General features: G+C 41.4%; 1 protein-coding gene across 4 annotated transcripts in view; it reads left to right on the top strand.

Moving 5' to 3' along the window:
- tle2b (TLE family member 2, transcriptional corepressor b) overlaps positions 1-22836 on the top strand; it is a 69376-nt gene that overhangs the window by 5771 nt on the left and 40769 nt on the right. For all 4 annotated transcript variants that reach the window (XM_028403007.1, XM_028403005.1, XM_028403006.1 and 1 more), the window contains 2 exons: positions 9541-9638; positions 11195-11258. In XM_028403007.1, coding sequence (XP_028258808.1) covers positions 11238-11258 — 21 coding nt within the window. In that variant the 5' untranslated portion in view covers positions 9541-9638; positions 11195-11237. The remainder of the gene's footprint in view (positions 1-9540; positions 9639-11194; positions 11259-22836) is intronic.

Raw genomic sequence — 22836 nt, 5'->3', positions numbered from 1 at the left:
TACATCTGTGTGTGTGTACATGTGATACTGTGATACTGTACTGAGTGCACGGCAATATGTGTGAGAATAGATCAGGCTGCATTTGCTGTGTGTGTGTCTGCAAATGACTCTACGCCTTCAGCTGTCCATTTGTTCATTTCTGTTGCTAAGAGCACACACACACACACACACACACACACACACACACACTCACAGAAGGTTTAATTGATAGTTAAATTCTACTTAATTCATTTGCGGAACCACTAAGAAAGGTCGTGAGTGCACAAGTGCTTTGCCTTTAATACCTCTTTGAAGTCCCTACCTCTTTTTGAGTCTCACCCTCCATCAGGACTGAGAATTTGCTGTTAATTTACCTGCTAGGGTAAAATAAAGGTTAAATACATAGACTAAAAAGCACAGAAGGATGAATGACAGCTTAGGCTCAGTCTGGCTCAGGCCATTCGTTTCACAGGGGCCCCGGTCTGGTTGCTATAATCAGATTTGGTTGTCAGTCTCTTTGTATCTGCTACAAATGGGTCAGTAGCCACTTTGCCTCACAGTCAGCCAGCCAGCCAACCACTCAGTCAGCCAGCCATCCAGCCAACTAGCCATCCAGCTAGCTATCACACAGAATTATGAATGACATTTTCACAAGAGGAAGGCATGAGGAATCAATTATATGTACAGAGAGAATGCTAATAAGCCAGCCGCTGGAAAACAAGTGAGAGAAAGATGCTGAGAGAAATACAGAGACGTGAAAAACAAAGGGAGAAAGTGAAAGATGTAAGAGCCAAGAAAAATGAAAAAAAGAAAAGAAAATGAAAGAATTCTTTAAAAAAGCATGGCCGGGGGTGGAAAGAGAAATGAAAATGAATGAGAGATGCGAAGGAAGAATAGAGTGTGAACATTCCTCTGTTCTCTCCTTTAGAGGCGTATCAGAGAGCTTCCTGCTGCGATGCTCTGCGTTTGTGATAAAGTTCAATCCCAGATTGAGCCAACTCCAACCGATCGATAGGCTCTATCTAGCTTTTTCTGTCTCTGTTCTGTTTTTCTCCCTCTCTGTTTTCCCTCTCTCTCTCCTCCTTCCTCTGCGGCCTCACTCTGCCAGAGGAACTTTATTTCTGGTGTTGCTCTGAAATGTGATCTGTAGAGAGGTGTGAGGGTGCAAAGAACGGTTGTGTGTGTGTGTGTGTGTACATGCATGCATGCAGGTGTGTATTTGGCTGTCTTGTGTGTTGGTGGTTTCAAATTCTGGGCCTGTGTATACATGTTATTATGTGTATGTGCAGGCAGTTGATCTTCTTTCTAAGTAGAGCTAGAATATTCTTCCTGTGGCTCTTTTTCATTATAGGTCATCGTTTAGATGCTTTAATTGTCCATTTTCTAATAGACATAACCCTAGTAATAGTCTTGAGTCCTTCATTTGTTTAAATTATAGCAGTATCAGATAAATTCAGGGAGGAGCAGCACTGTAGCAACACCCACTATGTCAATATTATCTTCTTTTTTTGGCTAGTTGGTGATACTGATAGATATGCACTATTTTCACTAATTTGGAAACAGATTTTTGAGTTGTCAGTCCATTGGTTAAACTTGAAGTAATATTTTTGTTTTGTGAATTGGGGACATAAATTGTTATAGACTGTGATCTGAAGAGGTTTCTTCCACTGTCATACCATGATATCGACTGGCCACTTGAAGTTAGTCAGCTGAAAATGAGGGTTTCCTCTGTAGGGATGATTCTATATCTTTGCTGGTGTCAACCATACACCGTGGCCTAATTCCTATCAGCATTCCTTGATCGCATCTCCTTTCAACCCCTCAGTGTCCCTCTGGGACATAAGATAAGAAAAGGTGTCCTCAGTATGAACAGATGAAATGTGCATCCAAAATCCAAACAGTCTGACTCTCTTCTCTCTTACCTCTCTCTGGTGGGAAAGGGTTAAAACTGAGGCTGATTTGCCAGGCAAGCAGAGCTGTAATTGGTTCCACTGGATTTTTGTGGCAACCTTTATCAGAACTGTGTGTGTGTGTGAGGATTTGTGAGAGGTGTTTTTGTTTAATTTGTGTTTTTTGTGTGTGATTTTTCTTTTCAGATGTCCCTTTTGTGGCATCGAATGTATACGTATTTGTTTGAGCAGTGTTGCTGTGCTTGTTGATTCAGATGTGTGTTTGTCTGAGAGTGCATCTCCATTATGATGTTCGGTGTGTGTGTGTGTGTGAACAACTGGAGGAGAAACACTAAAAGTGACTACGCTCACTAAGCGTGAGCAGGTTTTTTGCAACAGTGTGTCTTTATGTGACCGTAGACTGACTCTATGATATTGGTATAAATCTGCAGGGCTCATAGCATCTGTTGCAGGACGTCTGTCCTTCTTATTGCTGGAGCTGCTCCTTTAAGGCTTTGGCTGCACGTTTAAGATGGTCTTCCTGCTGCAGAATGAATTTGAGATGCCTTCCTGCTTGTGTCGTGTGATGGATAACAATCTAAACATCTAAAGTGGCTAAAACTTTTGCACATGTTAGTATTTGTCCTGTTCCTGTAAAAGAGCTTGTGTGTGTGTCTGTGTGTGCGCAGTGGGGTGTGTGTGTCTGCATTTGGGAGAGGAAGGGGAAAAGAGAGTGGTGGTAGTGGTTTGTGTGCGTGCGCCTGTGTGCAGTGTATGCCAGCAACAATAACAATAAATAACGTCCCAGTCCAACCTCGACTGTTGCTGTCAATGTACGGGCCTGTGATTAGCTGCCACACCCCAGGGAGAGAGAGAGAGAGTGAGAGTTTTACAGTGTGTTTTCATGGTTAACAGAGGTGTGAGTAACTGTTAGCATGCAGACAAGATTCTGCATGTATATTGTATATGTATGTATATGTATATTCTGTATGTATGCTCACCTGCCACAGAAATAAGCACAATTCCTTTGTCACATGTAGGCTTCTGTTCTTCTCTCCCACACATTTACTTAAAGCTACAGGCAGTAGTTGGGTACGGCTGTGTGTGTGTTCACTGTCACCCTGTGAGTTTGCACAGTACAGCTGTGGTGGCTGTAGTATCTGGAGGATGAAGATCCGAGTTTATTCTACAATAAAGAGAGACAGTGGAAGTGAAAGTAAAAAAGGGGAAGGTTTGGAGATGCTGAAAGTGTTCAGTACTACTCTAATATTTACTATTGTGTTGTCCATGAACACCAGGGAGTGTATGTGAGTGATATTCCAGAGGACATGGGGTTCCAGTGTGTGTGTGGTAAACTTTACTAAACAGTTGGAAAATTGTTGCAGCCAAAATGTATAATCATGTGTGTGTTTGTTTGTGTGTGTTTTGGGAAAGCTTCCTTCTCCTTTGGCCACGCAAAAGGTAACATTTATGGCCAAGTAAACAAACTAATGCCAACTATTTGGCCACAGAAATTGCCTAATGAGGGCAGAGACACTTATAAGAGTGTTTCTGTGTGTCTTACAGTTGTTTTTTGATGTGTGCGTAAATGAGCATGAGATGTAATTTGTGACTTAATTTTGTTGTCGCACTGACAGTACTTATCTAGTTATTAGTGTGTGTTGAATATGCGTAAGTGCTTGCTAATGTATAGAGGTTTTTAGACATGCAAATGTGTAGTGTTGTGTTTGCTTTCTCACACATTGGACCTGTCTCTGTTTTTTTGGCGTACAGCTGGGTCAGGCAGTTTGTTTTTCCCAAACATTCGGGGCTGTAATGAAAGCCATGTACGGTAAACAGCGCAGCGGAGTGCTGTCACCTCCCACAGATGACACTCTCCCCTCATTTCCATTGTCCTTGTCTTGTTTGCGTTTAATTTCATTCAGCATTTCCAAGGCAACCATTTAAAGATGGCAAAAAAGTCAAGTAATAACAATACAGCTGCAGTGAGACGACTCAGCATAACAAGCAGAGAGCAACTTCTGATCAGACATCAGCCTCCACTCAGATTAAGTCTGCTCTCTGATTAAAAACAGGCTATTTTCTATCCTCAAATCCCACGTTCTGTGTTCTTTTCTTTGCCATTAAAAGAAATGATCAGAGCGAGGCTTGGATGGAGTCCAGAGACTCATTTGGCTGCCAATCTTACCCTGATTTGTAATCCACCGCTGGCTTAGAGGCTGACTGGTGAGCTGCAGCATTAACTGGGTGGTTCCCTGATTGACTTGCTGACTGGTTAACTAGTGAAATGACAGGCTGCCTGTCTGACTCTCACTTTACTAGCTGGTTGGCTAGCTGGACGACTGACTCACAGACTGGTAACTAGTTGTCAGTCTGAATGACAGGCAGGATGCGTGAGTGGCAAAGATGCTCACGGTTCTCAACACGATCAGGACTTTAAATATTTTTTTCATGTTGGGATGCACAAGGTGTTATTTACTGCATTAGCTAAACCTTTGGGACTGTGTCCATATAGCTTTTTATTCTGCCAGAAAGCTCTGGCATGGTGCTGGGAAGCACTCCTGGCACAACCTCAGGTTTCTGTTTCTATAATAGCAGGAATGTGAAAACATAAACCCACAACTTTGTTGTGATAATTTCTGTTTGACGAATCGTCCTCTAGCTTACGAGTGACTGACAAGTCCAGAACAAGCTTCTTCCCCATTTTCTTGGTTACAATTGCAATGAGTCCTGCACATATGACTGTATAGAAACAGATGATGGTGACACTGCTGCCTCTCTGAATAGTAGAATTGATTGAACAAAAAAGACGCAATTCTCCGAAAAAGAATAAGGGGGTTCACCCTTCGAGGAGTCTGTAGAAATGTAGGCAAAACGCAGGCAGAAATGTGTATGATGAAAGAGAGCATGGGGGCTTCATAAAAGAATGGCTGATATGTACATCACATTCCCATTTCCCCTCCAGGCTTTGGTTTATCTGTCATCCTAACACAGTCTAAACCAATGAGCTGTAGCTTATGTTCATTCCTTTCTCCCTTCAGCAGACACAAACACTTGCACACACGCAGATGTGTACACAAGGGGCACTGACACTCCTCTGCCACACTTGGCATTTCTCATCTATTCATGTGCCTTTTTCCTAAATATTTCACCAGACAATTATTATTTCATGTGCTATCTGAATGTGTCTCTGCTTGTCTCAGGGAGACAGAGGCCAAAGAAAGAACAAAGAGTGAGGGCAGAAGAAATGTTTTGTTCAAATGAATGCGTCCATGCATAGGCATGCCTGCTTTATACCTCGAATACTCATGTGCCGGTAGGCAGTGTGCCACTGGCTAAATAGATAGACGGAGACGACAAACAGACAGATAGAATCATTTCTTTCCCAATCACTCCCAGACCTGCATCTGTTTCACAGTTGTTGCCTCTTCCTCCACAGGGATGGGATCGGCAGCTGCTTGAGCAGAAGACTTACAGACAGACAGGCAGATTGACCTAGTATTCAATTGATATATATATATATATATATATATATATATATATATATATATATATATATATATATATATATATATATATATATATATATATGTGTATATATATATATATATATATATATATATATATATATATATATATATATATATATATATATATATATATATATATATATATATGTACGTCTCCACACAAAACCACTGAAAACTCTGTAGTACATATGCCAGGCCTATGAGTGATGCTGTAACCTTACCACAGAAACACGACATGGGGCATGCACACAAATGTAAACAGTATAACATGGATCTAAAAACTTAATAGTTATTGTCTGCTTGCTGTGGTAGTAGAGGAACAGAAGATTTTGCTGTAAAAGCAATAACAACTTCAGTAGTTGTTGTCGGAGTGAGCGCATGCAGGTTTAGGCAGAGGTGGAGCTGTGAAGTCATTCTTTCAGAAAAGTTGAGTATTGGGTGTACACACGGAAACTGTGTTTTTCTAAATGTATACATTTTGGGACCCAGTTTCAAAAGTTAGCCTTTTCAAGCTCCTAAAATACCAAATTAAACACCCATACAACTTGTCACCATGGTACCCAAAAATGGGTTTAAATATAACAAAGTGTGGCTGGAGCCTGGTGCCCATTGGTATAGCAGTCAATCGGCAAGAGGTGGGGTACACCACAGACAAGTTGTGGGTCTATTGCTTTGACAGCTGAGCCCCCACTGTGGCTCTATACTAGATAAAGTGGGTTAACTTAATGGATGGAAGGATATAAACAGAACTCTACAGGAACCTTCAAATGTGATGCCTCAGCATAGTGACCATCATAGTGACTGACTGTCATTTGATTGAACATGCTTACACGTTATCGTGTCACTTTTACTGCTTGTTAATCAAGTCTCGCAATAAAACTCATGACTGACAGACTGACGGTTAAATACACAGATGGACAGATACTGACAGACAGGTGATGGTAATGACCAGTCTATCTCTCCTCCATCCTGTTATGCGATACAGTAAAATAAGCTTCAACCACCACTCCCCTCCCTCCCTCCCCTCCCTCTGCACATAGATAATCCTTCCTAATTCTCTGCTTGCTCTTGCCAGCTCGTCCAAATTGTGATTGACTGCTGTCCCACATGGTGTATACTGTATGTTTGTGTGTGTGTGTGTGCGCGTGCATCCGTGTGCATGTGTGTGTTTGTGCACACATATGACCTTTTTCTCTTTCTGTCTTCCTCTCCCTCCACCTCCACCTCCTAGATTAACTGGATCAGTTTTAGGTTTCAGGATCCCCTATGCTCGGGAATATGGCGTTCTCACACATACACACTCACACGCACACACGTGCACATGTATACACATGACAACACAAGAGGTGGTAGGCTGTTTTTTTGGCCCTTTGTGATGCGCTCTAACAGTCTGGGCTGCCATCTGTCACAATACAGGAGAGATGAAACACAACAACGAATGTTTGCTCTGGCGTATGTACGCTATGACTCCATCTTTGTAAACATTGCCGACCTTTGCACATATAGCTCACATATGTAAGACACCAGGTTTCCTGCCATTACTATTAAGCCTGAACTAATTTGATTCCAGCTTTTTATATTCGTCTCTTTACCCCGATAGTCAGAGCTCGGCACAAGCTGAAAATATTTCTCCTTTTGCTTCAGGACCTTATAACTTTTTTTTGTATTTTTCATTTCCTTCTTTCTCATAACACATTTTGTTGCTTTGGGGTCTATGAAAATCATACAAAAAGGTGCAGCTGGCCAATAAGAATTTTTTTCAGTTTTTGTCAAGCAGATAAAAGAAATTTAAATCTCTCTCATCAGGACACTGACAGGACACCAGGTCGACATCAACGGTGGCGGCAGATCTCTTGTATAATCCTGATCTGTGACTATGGGCTTTGTTATATGACTTAGTGCCGCTGATGTAACCGGCCAGCAGCACTTTGTCTGTGTGCGTTCACATGTCTGCGTGTTCATGTGTGCACGGCAGCAGATGGCGTGAGCAGTATTAACACAGGCCTACGGACAGTACACGGGATAGAGCGCCGAGGCGGCAAAGACACCATGACTCTGTCTCTCTCTGTCTCTCTCTCCCCTTCTCCTCAGTGTCAGTCGGATGAATGGCTGGGTATCTCTCTCAGTCAGCAGCCATGCCGCACTTTCATCATCTGTCTCTCTGCTCGTTCTTTCATTCCTCTGTACGGATGTCAGACAAGTCCATCACTCCCTCCATCCCTCTGTCCATCCATCCTTCTGTCTGTCAGATGAGTATCTATCTCTCTCCTGACTTTTCTTCCTCGTCAATCCATCCCTCTATTCCCACCCTCCCTCTGTGGGTTTGTGTGTCCTCTGTGCCTGTGTGTGCTTAAAGTGTGACTACATGAGCAGTAGTGTTTGTCTGTTTGTTTATGTGTTTTTCAATGTGCTTATGGCCACGCAGGCGTGTGTGTGTGTGTGTCTGCGTGTGCCAGATCGCTATCTCTCCCCCGCTGCCCCTCCCTCGTCCCCTCCCCTGCTGAGTGTGTGTGGTGTGAATCAAGGTCAGTAGGGATCTGTTGGCAGACACCCCCATCTATCCCCCCCTCCTCCATCCCCTGCCTCATACCCATCCACACAAACACACCCAAAGCTTTTTTGTGTGTTGTGCCCATCCAGCCATCTAGATGTCCCCACTATGTCTGCCTCAGCTCAGTTTAGCTTGGACTCAGCTCGGCTTCGCGGATTAATTACTGGGGAACCCACCGCGTCTCTGACCTCCACCGTCGGACTAATTGAAATCTAATTGAATTGTGCTTGTCTAGACTAATGAAGCCCCGCCACTGAAACCGCCAATCTTTTTGCCGTAGCTGTGGCCCGATAGCCACCCGGCTGCAGCTCAGATTGGATGGCCAAATGCGTGGCTAAATGAACAGATGACAATGCTCACCAGATATGAAAGACGATGCAACCACATAAAGTCACTGAATGTTGGCATGTACTGGTTCGCATTGTTTTTAAGTTGCACTACTACAAGTAGTTTTTTTTTTATCTGCCAGCAGTAGAAATTGTAAAAACCCGTGGGCCGAACTTGTGTTTGTATTCCACCTGTTAAAACTGTCCCCACAGTGGTTCTTTCTTGTGGTTGTTTTTCGATCAAAAAATGTTGACCTTGACATTGATTGGTACAGAAAGTAAGACAGAAGAACAGCTGACCCAAGGAAGAAGAGAAGGGAGGGAGGGAAATCTGAGAAACAGACTAATGAGGAGGTGCAGGCTTTGCAGCTTTATTACACCACAGATTAAAACTCCACAAAGTCTTATATGTCACTTCCAGGAATAGGAATATAAAGAATGGTGTCTTTTCTCCTGGTAAAGCTGCTCATTGAAAGGGAAACATAAGTCAAGTGGTGGCAAAGACACCTGGCAGCCTGTATCCTGTAGGAGTGGGAATATTCCAACCAATTCAAAATGAGAGGGAAGGGGAGAGGAATGCAAAAATAGATGGTGTCTACTTACATAAAGATCTCCTCTGAGAATAGACAATGTTAAAAAAACAACTACACCTTCAAAAACATCAACAGTGCCCTTGTTTCTTAAACTTCATGAGGACTGTGGAGGTAGAAGGGCTGCTGTCGAAAGCGCTTTAGACAGACATGGAGGGCTGCTGGTGGTGGACCCCTGGGAGGTGCCTGTTTTGTTGGGCCTTCTTTGGCTTTTAGCAGGTGAGAGACGGTGCCGTGATTCCCTATAAGTTATTCATTTGATGTTTCCTCCCTTCTCAGCTCTTTGTAGGCTGGAATACATTAGCAACCTGGCAGAGTGGAGAGGATGCTAATGTGGAAGAGAGGGAGGAGGAGAGGAAGAAAGGATGGGGACAGTGGAGGGAAGGAGGCAGAGTCATTAGAGGAGGAGGGGAACAGAGAGAGAGAGGACAAGGCTTTATGATGTGTGGGAAGGGGAAGTGACCTTCCCTCTCACTTTCATCTTGGCTTTTTTCTCCCCTTGCCTTGCTCCATGGCACACACACATGGGCACACACACATGTGCACACACACACACTAAAATGTATAGTACATCTGCAGGCATACAGTCTTCTCCTGAACACACACACACATAGTACACATGATACACCTCAGTATCTGCTTTTCATCCATTCTTTCTTTCTGTTTCCTTTGCAGGTCCCCTTGCAGCCTGGCCAGTCTTTTAAGTTCACAGTCCTGGAAACTCTGGACCGAATCAAGGAGGAATTCCAGTTCCTCCAGGCTCAGTATCACAGGTATGCACACCCTAATACACATATACATACGTGTACATACAGGATATGTGTTAATAATAAATGTATATATATATATGTAATGTGACTTCATAATTGACTTTCCTCAGTGTGATTATATACTTTCTGTTCTGAAGAACAGTACGTCTCCTCAGTTGTTATTATGGAATCAGTGCATTGATTCAGCTCAGTGGAAGTGGGTGTTACAGACTCAGAGATAAGTGACTGATTGGTTAAAGTTAGGTCCTAATCATGGACAGATGGCACGATTATTTTTGTTAACAAAAAACTGTTTTTAACACCAGCTTCTCACATGATAGCCTACTATGTAGCCTGTCAGTCTAGAGTTGAGGTGGTTTTTTTGTTTTGTTTTTTCAAAAGAAAATCCCAAATTTTGTGGTCAGCAACACAAACACATCTGGTTCTAACCTTTATGATATACAGCTATTTACAGGTTTTTTAAACAAAGCAAAAGTTGACTGTTTTCAGAAGGTTGTAAGGCTCATGTATCTGAGTTTGTAATGGAATACTTTTTTTATTTCTATGTTTAAGTCAAAATATTATCTCTGAAAAATGCCAAAAATATTTTGAGTTTTTCAACAGACTGACCTTGTATCAACCTTGACATGAAATGTCAACAAAAAGAACGTATATATTTAATTCAATCTTTAAATACAGCTGCTTTTTAGACATTTTGTGGTTAATATCAGTTTTTCGCACATATAATGAACAGCTAGGTTCAGCTTTTTTTCTACAACTGGAGCTCACTGATAACCATGTGATCATGTGGCTGACCAGCAGTGACCTTGGCTCAGAGAGAGAGAGAGAGAGAGAGAGAGAGAGAGAGAGAGAGAGAGACAGTCATAGGTTGCTCACACCTCAGTGGGCAGTCTGAACAGCCTGCTGTGATACAGCCACACTACATCACTACAGTGTTTAGGCTGTGAATCAGCACAGCTCAGGATAAACAAAGAGCAAAAAGCTTCTCATAATAATGAACATCTCATTTTTCTGAGTATTGAATTTCCTACCTCAGCACGAATGTTTAAACAGTCTAGCAGATGTCAACACACCTGCAGCAAAACCTTTAAAGGGGTAAGTGTGGGAGTTTGTAAAGATTTTGCTTATTCAGTCCATTTTTGACTTGTGCAATGTTGTGAAAGTAAATTTTACAACTCCAAACCAACTACCGGTATTACAATACTTTGCACAGTATTCTACACATGAAACCTGTGACCACAATTGCACATCCTCCTACGCACATGTGCAGTATGTATGATGGATTGCAGCTCAGGATAAGACACACCCTGCTGGCTGCTGCTGCCATAAAGGTGGAATTTTTTTGTGTCACTTTCAGCACCAATAGAGCGTAGTAGCACAGCCTCATGGTGAGAAATCATTCTTTTTAGTGTCCTTGCAGGGCCCTAAACTGTATTTGACCCGAGTCCTGTGGAAATTCTAAGTCATATCTCTGCATGCAAATAAACCAATCTACCATGTGTGTGTGTCTGTGTGTGTCTGTGTGTGTCTGTGTGTGTCGTCTCTTCATCCTGGGGCAGCCTAAAGCTGGAGTGTGAGAAGCTGGCCAGTGAGAAGACTGAGATGCAGAGGCACTACATCATGGTGAGTCCAATCACACCTTTACCAGAGCTGCTACAGCAATTTGTTAGTCCAGGCCGCTCAGAAACTCTGAAAAGGAGTCTGATGGGTCTTCATACAAGAATTACAGTCAGGATAGGTGTGTCAGCGACTTTATAGAAGCTGGATTCATATGTAGTGTGATTCTTCTCACTCTGCCCACTTACTCTTTAGATCAAATAACATAAAGCGCATTTTATTAAATAATACTGGAATGAAAATGATGGTAACATCCAACATGTATAGATTGCTCCCTCATGCATAGATTCTTTAAATTATTTGCTTTGAAACTTTACTTTGAGCATACTTTTCTTATGTCCATATTTCTTGCCACATCAATTCTTCCTACAGAGCGTCTATAGTTTTTTTTTCTCTGGATCAACTTTTTGTGTGTTTTCTCTCGTACGCTAACAGACTGAGCTCCCCGTGTCGGTGTGCCTGTGCGACTAAAGGCTCACATGTATCGTAAGCCTTCGTCTGTGGTACAAAACCCACACAGAGCCGACCAGAATACGATATGCACCATCTGCTAAGCTGCTCGCATTTCATAAACCTGGGAGAGCGGGCAGGATCAGACCCGTAAGCTAGATAGACACACAGATGGGTAGACAGAGAGACAGAAAGACAGACAGACAGACAGACAGACAGGCAGATAGACTGAAAAAAATAGAGGGGAAAAAAAAAACAAGCAGACAGACGATCTGGCAGACAGACAGATGGATATAGAAGAAGCACACAGACAGGCAGCAGTTTAGTAGCTAAAACACACACACACACACACACAGGAGGCACAGGATATGCATTCTTTTACAACTACACTCAACCTTGTTATTGTGATCTTATGAGGACATTACCCTATGAAAACATGCAGTAAACGCTACGTCTTTCTCCAAAAAACAGGATTACAGTACAACAAAACCAAAAACATGTTTTTGACTGAACAGACATAATGATAACAGTACAGTGCTGAAGGGCAGATGACACATGGCGTGTAAAGGATAGATACAGGATAGTGTTTCATTGTAACAATTGCACCATACAAAGAAACAGCTATTATGTCAAACGTGTTGAAATATCTACTGAAAAAAGCATGCTACCTGCAGCTTGTACTACAAGATGGGCCCTTGCTGAACATGTGAGAAAACCTTTTGTCAGTCATGTTGATGGATATTTAGTCAACAAATAAAACAGTAAACACAGATTACTAATGCTGTTGAAAAGCACTAATGAGAGCAGGGTTAAAGTTTAGTATGGCATCCCCTATCTATCGCACATGGAGGTATAACAGATCTGCTCCTGTCTGTCAGCTGTTTTCTCTGATCAAAGAGGACCAGTTCAACAGAAGTTACATAAGCTCACTTTAAAGTTATCAGTTAACTATTGATTCTTTCAGAATTATAGCTGACTTTTAACAGGAATTCTTATTGAACCTGCTGTACAGTATTTATGTGATTTGTCTCAAACTCTGCCATAAAACTTCTTCAAAACTTCAAAGACTTATTTTCCTCACACTTTGAACTTATTTTATGTTCTGGCAGCTTTAAATAAAAAAGAGGAAACTTGTTTACTTTCCTGAGATAGAAAGTTGTCAATCTGACATAATTTGATACTAAAAAAAATCTTTAAACAAGGCCACAATACGGGAAGAAGATGCATGAGTACATAAATACAGACCAGAGCAGATCACACACAAAGCAAAAAGATAGATTTTCAAAAACTCCCTAATTTCAGCTGTGGTTTTACAGAATGACTGTGTGCAGCAAACATCCACCTTCTCCACTGTAAAGCCCCTCCCTGCCTCTTATACAATAGAAGAGGTGTTGAGCCAGCATAGAGATATTTCTGTGGTTTTCCATAGACGGAGGCAGCGGGTGACATTTAATCGAAGTGTGTGCACATTAAATATCAAAACCATCACATTGACTGCACCGTCATTATACCAAGGATGGAGAGATATAACACACTGCTGGATGTTCAGGTTCAGCGCAGGCTTCCCTATGGCACAAGGTCAGGGAGATGTGGAGGTGGATGACACATCTATATAGGTTAGCATGGCAGACATTTAGCACCCTAGGCTATATCATTCAAACAAGGGTTCACTGTGGTGTAGTGGATGGCTAACACAGTGTTATGCTACTTCATAGGCATGGCTCAGAAATGAGAGGGAGGGGTAGAGGGAGAGAAAATGAGAGGAAGGAGAGAGAAAGAGAGGCTCAAAGGGAAAGATAGCTTGAGAGAAAAAAGGCTCAGAGAGTGTCAGACAGAAAAAAACAGGGCACTGCTGAGGGAGGGATACAAAGGGAGGCAGAGATAAAGAGAATAGAGGAGGAGAGGGAGAGAGTGATGGAGACAGGAGAGATACCAGAGAGAGAGAGAGAGAAAGAGAGAGAAAAAACAAGAAAGAGAGAGATACCAGGGGATTGGAGAGAGGAGAGAAAAAAGATGCTGTGAAGGGATGAAATGGAGAGAGCGAGAGAAAGAGTCTGCAACACAGAGTGCAAAAGAAAGAGATAGTGATGTGTTTGTGTGGGGGGGCGTGAAATGAAAAAGAGAGACAGAGACACAGAGAGAGAAAGAGAGAGAGAGAGAGAGAGAGAGGGTGCACGCACAGACACGTAAATAATGTGAAGCAACAACGGACTCGCTGCGCCCACAGAGGAGATAACCCAGAAGGCTATATTTAGCTCGTTAGGCCTGTCATCCACACTGAGGCCTGTTTCCACTGGCTGGGACTCTGCTCACCATGCTGCACTGCTCCTGCCTTTACTATTCATCAGTTTTAAATATCAGGATGAGGGCTTGGAAAGGAGGCACATTGTCATGCAGGGTTATAACTGAGACACAGTTTCTCTGTGAAAGCTTAACACATAAAATGACATGACAGTTAAATCATCATTTTGTGTCTAAATGTTGCAGTGTTGGAGAGTTATGTGACACACTTCTACCTGTTGTTGCTGTCGTTTGTGTTTCTCTCTCGTCTTTATTTGTTTTATTTACTTTCAAACTTTTTTCAGAGGAAGCTCTGGTACAAGCTCACCTGTTAGTCAATTAGAAGTCAATCCACACAAACTGTAGGGGATTGCTCAGGGGTGACATGATGGTTTCAAAAGCAAGTCAATTCTCATAGAGCTCATGTTAAGATGCTTATATTTATATTGCTGCTGTGAATTTTAAGACGATAATGTATAGAGATGGAGTCACTGCTTGTGCTCTGGTACATATTTGGATTAATAAAGACTCAGGCACTAAAAAGAGGCTGAAGTCACCACACTGAGCTAATTTGTTTTACAGTCTGTGGTAATAATAGACTGAAAAAGTTCCAGAAGGTACTTTATTTGTCTGCACTGGGTGTTAGCCAAACTTACCAAAGTGATTAGTAATTTGACTGTGACAACATCCCACCAATGATCTTGGTATTTGTTCACAAATAGCGGGATCAGTTTTCAGTCCATCTGTACTGATAATGTTGAGTCTCAACCCTTTTTATGTTTTCATTGTTTTGACAAACAATCCAAGAAAAAGTTGTGTTTTTCACCATGCAGTTTTACTGTGTTGCAAGATATTGTTATGGTGTTAAGTTTGATTTCTCTGTTTTACTGCTTTAATTCTATAGTTGGCAAAAGAACATTTACACATTTCACACTTGAAGAGATGATGCCATAACCCACTCCACTTGCTCCTGTCTGCAGAGTGTTGCTGCTGCGGTGAAGCAGCACAGGCAAGGCTTGGTTGAATTTTGCCTGGCTCACTTCTTTTTGTCTGTATAGAGCGGCACTGGCAATGTGCAACTTTAGTGTTAGCTGCAAACACACAAACATCAAGTCGCACACATTGAGAGTGTTTGTGGGCGTCTTGCTCTTCTCCGGCTGTTGTATTTATAATTCATGGCTCTCAGATTTCACCACTCTCCTGGAATTCCGCTGTGTATTTTTAAATAAGGTTGCATTGTAGCCCCGGTTAATCAGGGGGCGTAGACACGTCGGTCACATGCTTACAGAGAGTGCAGGCAGGATTCCCACCGGGAGAGCTGTTTTCACCTCAGCAGGCCTGAGGTTGAATCTTGCAGAGAGCAGATACATATGGACGAGGCTGAGCACAATGTGAAAGCAGGGGAGGGTATGAAGCTGTTGTCTTGCATCATAAAACCTCCATAAAGCCATGATTTTAATGCCAACAGACCTTGTGTGTTAATCTCCCCTGCCTAGATATGGTAGATATTTGATTTTATGTGGGGTAAAATAAAGGAAAGACTGATCCTGACATGACTGCTGTTATTCCAGGAAGGCAAAGACAAGACAAAACTCTTACAGGGGACGGTCTGCCTGGCCCCTTTAATATAGCGAATAAAAAAGACATGTCTACTGGAGGGTGACAGCTCACAGTCGGGAACATTAGGTGGCCTCTCGATCACCACACCACTGCATTAGTGTGTGTGAGAGAGAGAGAGAGTGTGTGTGTGTAAATGAGATACAAAGGAGCTGCAGGGTTTGGTGTTAATGAACGGCCATAATACTAGAAGGCAGCTAAATATTGTTGCACCAAATTTCATAACATTTGTGAACTATATTTTCCTTCCTGAGCAGCGAGACAATAGAGCTGTCGTTATTCTTGTGAAGTACTGTTCATTCATCTGTGGCAAAAATTATACTGTTCAATCTGTCATAAGGTAAACTTTAAACTGTTCAAGCGATTAAATAAGGTTTCATGGTACTAAACCCTCTGAGAGGTAATGTGTGGAATGATTCTGACTGCTTTTTAAAAGTACTACAGTGACAGACATAGTTACCTGTGTTATGTACTGAATGTTGGAAGCCTATACTTTTAGATCGTCACCTGACTGCTCTACAGTGTGTGAAACAGATACACAAACTTGATCCAGGCTACTAGAAGTGACTTCATCTGTAATGATTAGTAGATTCATTGTTTAGGAGCATATTTTATCCTTCCAAGTCACTTAATGTAATTTAATTGTTTTGTGCACACCGACAAGAATGTAGTGTTTTTTTATGCATATGTACACATTTCAGCCATTTTATGGTATGAAGTTAAAAAGCCCTCTTTAGAATGTAGGAGAGGCTGTGGATGGTCCCAGCCCACAGCAGACCTTCACCCTGGAGTCCAGCCTGTGGACATTGTTGTGTCACTCCCATCTCATTTTCCACTTGGGTTAGACACAACTTGTTGAGTTAAAGAAAGCCGGCTGCTGGCTGTCACAAAAGTTATTTGTTAAGTTATTATTATTACATCACTGAACAAAAACAGCAATGTTTCAGTCAGAAAACCAAATTCCAGTTGCAAGCATTAGTTTAAAATTTGTACCTCCTGTCAGACACAAAAAAATAACTATTTGTGTCACAAAACCATTCAAAGTTTAGTCAAGTGTTTGCCGTCTTTTGCCATATATTTTCTGATGTGTCTCTAACCATGGCTTGTTTTAGTAGTTATATGTTTTTTTTAAATAACTTGTGTGTTTTTTGTGAGTATCATACCATGTGTATCGGGATTGCATCATGGGGGTCAGTGTTTTATCTCATGCCATGCGGTCATTTGTTGGAACATTGTGAGAATGTGTGTGTGAGAGAGAAAATATCTGTGTGTGTTGTCTGTTCAGTACAGCCCCTCAGGCGGGGATGAAGTGTGTGTGTGTGTGTCTGTGTGTGTGGATTAATGCAGTGCTCTCAGCCTCTTACTCCACTCCCAGCTCATCTGTCTGATTCAGGCTGACACTCTGTGTTCTCTTCAGCAACATTACAGTCACAGACTGCTTAGAAGGGGAAGGGGAGGAGGAGGGTGTGTGGAGGAAAGGAAGGAGAATAGAAGTAATAAGGGAAGTGATGGAAGAGATGAGGACAGTGAGACAGAGAAAAATAAAACGGATAAAAGGGAAATCTAAAATAAAGACTCGGCATTGGCAGAAAGAACAGAAACAGTAAAAAAACAGAACAAGGACAGTGACAAAGAGACAGAGAGATGAAAGAGAAGAAAAGCTGCTCAAACAGAAAGGGCACAATTTTTTTTACATCAGTATATGATCGAGCGAAGGAGTGGGCAGATGAAGAGAAATGACAAGAATGGGAGAGAAGTTGAAATGAAACTGATGTGATAGCGGGGCAGGATCTGACCGGGGTTTTCTCGTGGCAAAGCAAAACGTTTCTCTGCCATCCATCAGAGGGAGTTGGCCAGGGGATTTAAGCAGGGCCAGATGTAGGGGAAGGATTGAGTCTGTTTTAAGAGTCTTAAACCTGTCTGAACTGTCTGGAGCAGGAGAAACAAACAGAACAGCCATATTCATAAATGTGCTGAGGTTTCCTTTGCAGAACACATAGTGTACATGTGTGTTTGTATACCCCTCAAACTCAAGGTCAGTTGTTGTTTCTGAGGCTCGCTCTGATGAAACTGGCTGTAAGAGAAGCTGCAGTGAGGCTGAATGTGTCTGCCGTGACTGATTTAGTCCTCACCCACTGACAGGACAGAATGGAGAAGTCAGAACCTGCTCCCCTCACCTCTGATGTGGGTTAGCACAGCATGCTAATAAATGTTTTAACATTGGCGGTGTGTGTGTGTGTGGGCAGGCAGATGAAAGAGACAAGCTCACTCGAAAGACATAAATGAACAATGCTTTTCTTAACACACTCACAAATAATACATGCTAGAGTAAACACATACCTGTGTAAGCTTCACACACACAGTATGCATTCAAACGCCACATGTGCAGCAGCGTGGAGTTGTACACACACTTACACGCACACACATGAATGTCCCATTTAGATAAATCACCTTGGATTAGACCTACTTCCTAAAGCTCATTTTAAAGTCTGCCAGCGTTCTTTGCAGAATGCATACAAGAGAGCAAAAGAGAGAGAGAGAGAGAGAGAGAGAGAGAGAGTCTGGCAACATCGTCTGACACTCTCTCAACACCATGGGGGTGGAAGGGAGGGAGGAGGGAACCAAAGAGCAAACACTCCCTGAAGAATGGAGGGGTAGAAAGGAAGGAGGAGGGTAGACAGCACAGGAGAGAAAGAGAGAGAGAGAGAGCTGAGAGAAGTGCAGGAATGCTTTTTATCTGTTTTGCCCTCATGAACAGTGCTGTGTGTGTGTGTTATTAGTGGAGATAGACGTTAGATATGAAGCATGTTCAGAAGAGTGGAGCGTTATGGTGTGATCAGATAAACAAGAATTACTCTGCAACCTCATTTATCTGAAGTAACTCGCCTGAACTGACATAACGAGTCAACACGCAATGAAAAGAATGGAATGATGATAATGGAAGTGAGTGATTGTTTTCTACAAACAATTTAAAGCTCCAGAGATTTTCTTCACATCAGTTACACAAAATGTTTTCTTGCAAACAGAGTTATGAATCATGTCAACATTTTAAACATTTTATAAAAAAGGAAAAATACACACAACTTTTGAACGGTGGCTACATATATATTTACTTAAAAGTCCTTTATTTGTGTTTATGTAGACTTGACTTAACAACCTTATAAATGCTGATAAGTCATTTCATGTGTGATGATTTGAATCCGTTTGGATAGAACAACACAGTTTGATATAATAATAATGAAATGTTGTCTGTTTTCATTACATTTGGGGATTGTTGACATTTTCCACAAATAAACTTGTTTTCTTTAGATTTGCGTCAAGGCTTTAACATCCCTTTATTTTCCTTGTATTTGTTTTTTAGTGGACAGATGATGGCAACGTCCACATTATAATATCGAACCGCAATTCATCACATGTCGTTTGGCACGTGGATTTACTGTAATCTACAAGTCGCAAGGATTACACTGAGGATATGTGCTGATGTTATACCAGTCTGCAAAATAATGAAACATTTGTAACAATAACCCAACTAAATAATGCTCCCTGACAGTGAAATTAGCACATTTTATATTTTTTAACTTGGCTAAATCCTTTAAAAAGACATTTAATTGCCCTTTACACTTGCCAGTTGACAAGTCTGCCTTTGTGTCACATCCTAATTGTGCTGCTGAAAAAAAATAAACAGTGGAAATCAATGCGGGTTCTGATCCATATCTTTCGCTCAAGTCCCTTCAAATTTACCACCTAAATTAGTTGAAGAGAAATTGGTGTCGTTTGTGGCAGAGATAGAAAAGAATCCTTGAAGTTAGCTGTTTGTGATGGACGTTGAAAGCTGGTCTGTCCACCTGCACTGGAGCTGGTGAATATCTGTGACTACTGCAGAGACATTTGACCTGATTAATACAGATTATACTCTGTCCCACTGAAAGCAAAAAAACAGATGTTAAGTGGGTGTTAGCAGTGAGGGGCTTTACTGTCTCACTCTCAAATGTATCCTGTCATTACTGTTCCCATCATTAGGTATTCAAAGTCTGTTATAATAACATAACTTAACACTTTAAATGATTCTTTAGAAGGTATTATCTGCATTTGTGTGAGAAATACGTGACACTGCCATTATAGTCTTAAAAACAATTCACACAAACACACGTACAGTACGCTCTTCTCTTCCTGCTCTCTGGGTGGGCAGTACTGGGTGTTCTTGGTAAAAGACAGTTTGCTTAAAGCCTCTCTGCCAGGCTTAACACACCATACACACACATACACACAGAGCACATCCACCACATGTGCCTTGCAGTCTGCTGCACACACATAGAGCATAGATCTTAGCGCTGAATAAGATGGCAGTGACACAGCAGAGGGATTATATAAGGCATCAGGGGGTATAATTGGAGGTTGAGGGAGCAGGCAGTTAACGGAGGATGAACCTATTAAAAAAAGTGACTAACAGACAAAACACACACACACTGTAGTGCAGCAATTTCAACTGTGCAGACAGCCACGGTGCAACTGTTAGCATAGCCCACTGCAGTGCACTTTGTAGTGCTGCTGTTAAAACACACAATGTTAAATTGTATTATGATCTATTCTAATTTAATACTTTTATGTCTGTATACTTTTAAATTCAGTCATGAGTTTCAGCTGTGTGTGTGTGTGTCAATAGACCAAACTCCCATAGAGTGTTAGTAGAGTGAAGTACAGATGGCACAAATGGTACAATAGTCACTTCACTGCTGTCTGGCCTACACCCACAGGACAACTGTTACTACATTTCACTCACTCGCTCCCTGAACAGCTAGTTATCAGACCATTTCAAAGATTTTATTTATCAACGGAACAAGTTACCGCTGAGTTACTAACTCCTAAATTCCTGCTGCTGTCTGTCATCTGTACATTGAACAGCTGAATGACGTACACATGTGTGTTCAGCTGTATGTTTTAAAACTTTAAGCTCTATCATTTTAATTAATAAGCACATATATACACTTGCTAAATATTTTGTAATCTGATTTTAAGATTAAGGGCAGATTTAAATGTCCTTTAAATGTATTTACGGTACATCATCTTCATCTCATTAACACCAGCCTCCATTTGGAGGACCTACTTGGTGACATTAATAAACAGTTATGTGTATGACCACTGCAGAGTGTGCTTTTAAACTGTTTGATGTGTACTGATATGATTGGTAAATCTGGGCAAATCGTGGGTGCAGTAAAAATATAGAAAGTAGCATAAAATGTAAGTTCTCATCTTGTGTAACAGTACGTTCCACCACTGACAGGGCAAAGTGTGTGTAATTTTAGAATTCAATGTGCCATTGATTGTAGCTTTTCACTCTGCTTTCTTCTTCCTGAACCTCAGAGGTGCATAGCTGAAGAAAAACACATTTTTTAATGGCTGTGAAATGCATTGGCATGAATGGTATTTTTAATTAAGCAATGTCCAAAACTTAACAAAGGTGAACGTTCTTTGCCTCTGGCTCTACAGAGCAGCCTTCCCATCACATCTTACATTACATTCCATAGTGTTATGCCGGATGTATATCAGAGACTGGTCAGATTACACATTTTTTACATTTTACAAATATACTCTCTATCCAAGCAACAGCAGTTCAGATGACCTTTTGATTCAATAATTTAACATAAGACATGTACAGGTACTTTGAAATACAGCAACACCTATGCCAGTTAAACTGAAATACAGATTGCTTTCAGTTCTGCGACATTTTTATGCTTTTAATTTTTAAGGGACTGCAGAGAAAGCAAACACACTTAATTTGCTCCTAAAATCTCAGCTCGCTTTATTTAAACTTATGATGCTTATAAGCTAATGGTTTAGATTTTTAGGCCTGTTTTGGGCTTTTACAACCTTGAAGCAGCAAAATATTTACAGCGTCATGCTCAAGATCTGGGAAAGTGTTAAAGAGCTTGATTTGTTTTCCAAAATGACTCTGACTTATTGAGATGTTGCTTTGCATACTTCAGAGAATGAGGATTTGGGATGAGGTTGCAGTTGGACTTCTAGCTCAACCTACCTGCACCTCCTTGGCAGCCATTCGTAGGTTTTTGCTTTGCTTTTCTTCTCAGCAGATGTAAAGATTTGTCTGAAGTTTCTTTCATATCTTGTCCAGATTTCCACAGTTACCATTAATTTCCGTTATACAGGAGAAATGCAGGCTAGACTAAATTGTTATCACATTAAAGATACTAGTTACTTTCGTCTTTACAGTTGTGTGCAGGTTGTTGAATATTATCACAGGTTGCTGTGAGTCTGTCCTCCTGACCTTCAAAAATGCCAAATAAAAACTTTTTAGTTTTCATTCATGAATTAAATGTAACAGCCTTCACCATGTGTGCAGTCATTTGCCCAGGGATGTTTGCCTGAAACTGTACAATCAGCTGATGCATTTTATTCCAGAGTGGAGTGCCCTTGCTGAGCCGAGCTGGTGAAATGAGTGTGCTGTTGTTACCTGTTGGGCTGTATTCAAATACAGATTGGGGGTGGTAGTTGTAACAGTCAGCTGTTAGTGTAGAGAGGAAAAACAGTGAGGATGTGAGGGGTGAAGAGGCTGATGGCAGAAATGGAGGGAGAATTAATAAGGAGAGACGGACAGGAATTGAGTAAAAAAAATATGGGGTGGGCCAAAGAGAGGTGTAATGATAGAGAGGTGAGGAGAGAGGCTGCTGAGAGATGGAAAGAAAGAGAGAGAACAAAGAGAGATGTCACATGTCTTTCATGTTGAGAGGGCTGGAGGAAAGGCAGACATGAAAACACAAAGAGCTACTCAAGTATATTTGTGTGTGTCGGCTTTAATGCATCTGTGTGTTTTCAGGTGTGTGTCTTATACTTGTGTGAAGTACGTACTACATTTTTTACATGAGAAAGAGATTCCAAGATCGCACAGGTTTTTTTTCGTGCATGAAAACATTTTCCTTTTTGTTGCCAGTGTCAACAGAGAGAAATAGAAAAAAAAAAAAAAAAACAGGGAGCTAAATACGCAGCAGAGGTGAGTGGAGTGCTCCACAGGGGAAGATAAAGCAGAAAATGTAGATATAATGCTTGACAAGGACAAGAGAGAGCAAATATACAAAGCATGGGAGCCAAAGTAGAAAATGGCAAAGGAGAGAACATAAAGGAGAAAAGATGATTGATACAAATGACTAAATGGAAAGGAAGAATGAGAGAGTGTGACAGACAGGGACAGAAATGGTACAGCTGATAGACAAAAACAAGGAGA

This window comes from Parambassis ranga, chromosome 4, assembly GCF_900634625.1.
Source record: "Parambassis ranga chromosome 4, fParRan2.1, whole genome shotgun sequence".
Taxonomy (NCBI): Eukaryota; Metazoa; Chordata; class Actinopteri; family Ambassidae; genus Parambassis; species Parambassis ranga.
The sequence above is the reverse complement of the archived record's forward strand: the minus strand, read 5'-3'. Positions and strand labels throughout refer to the sequence as shown.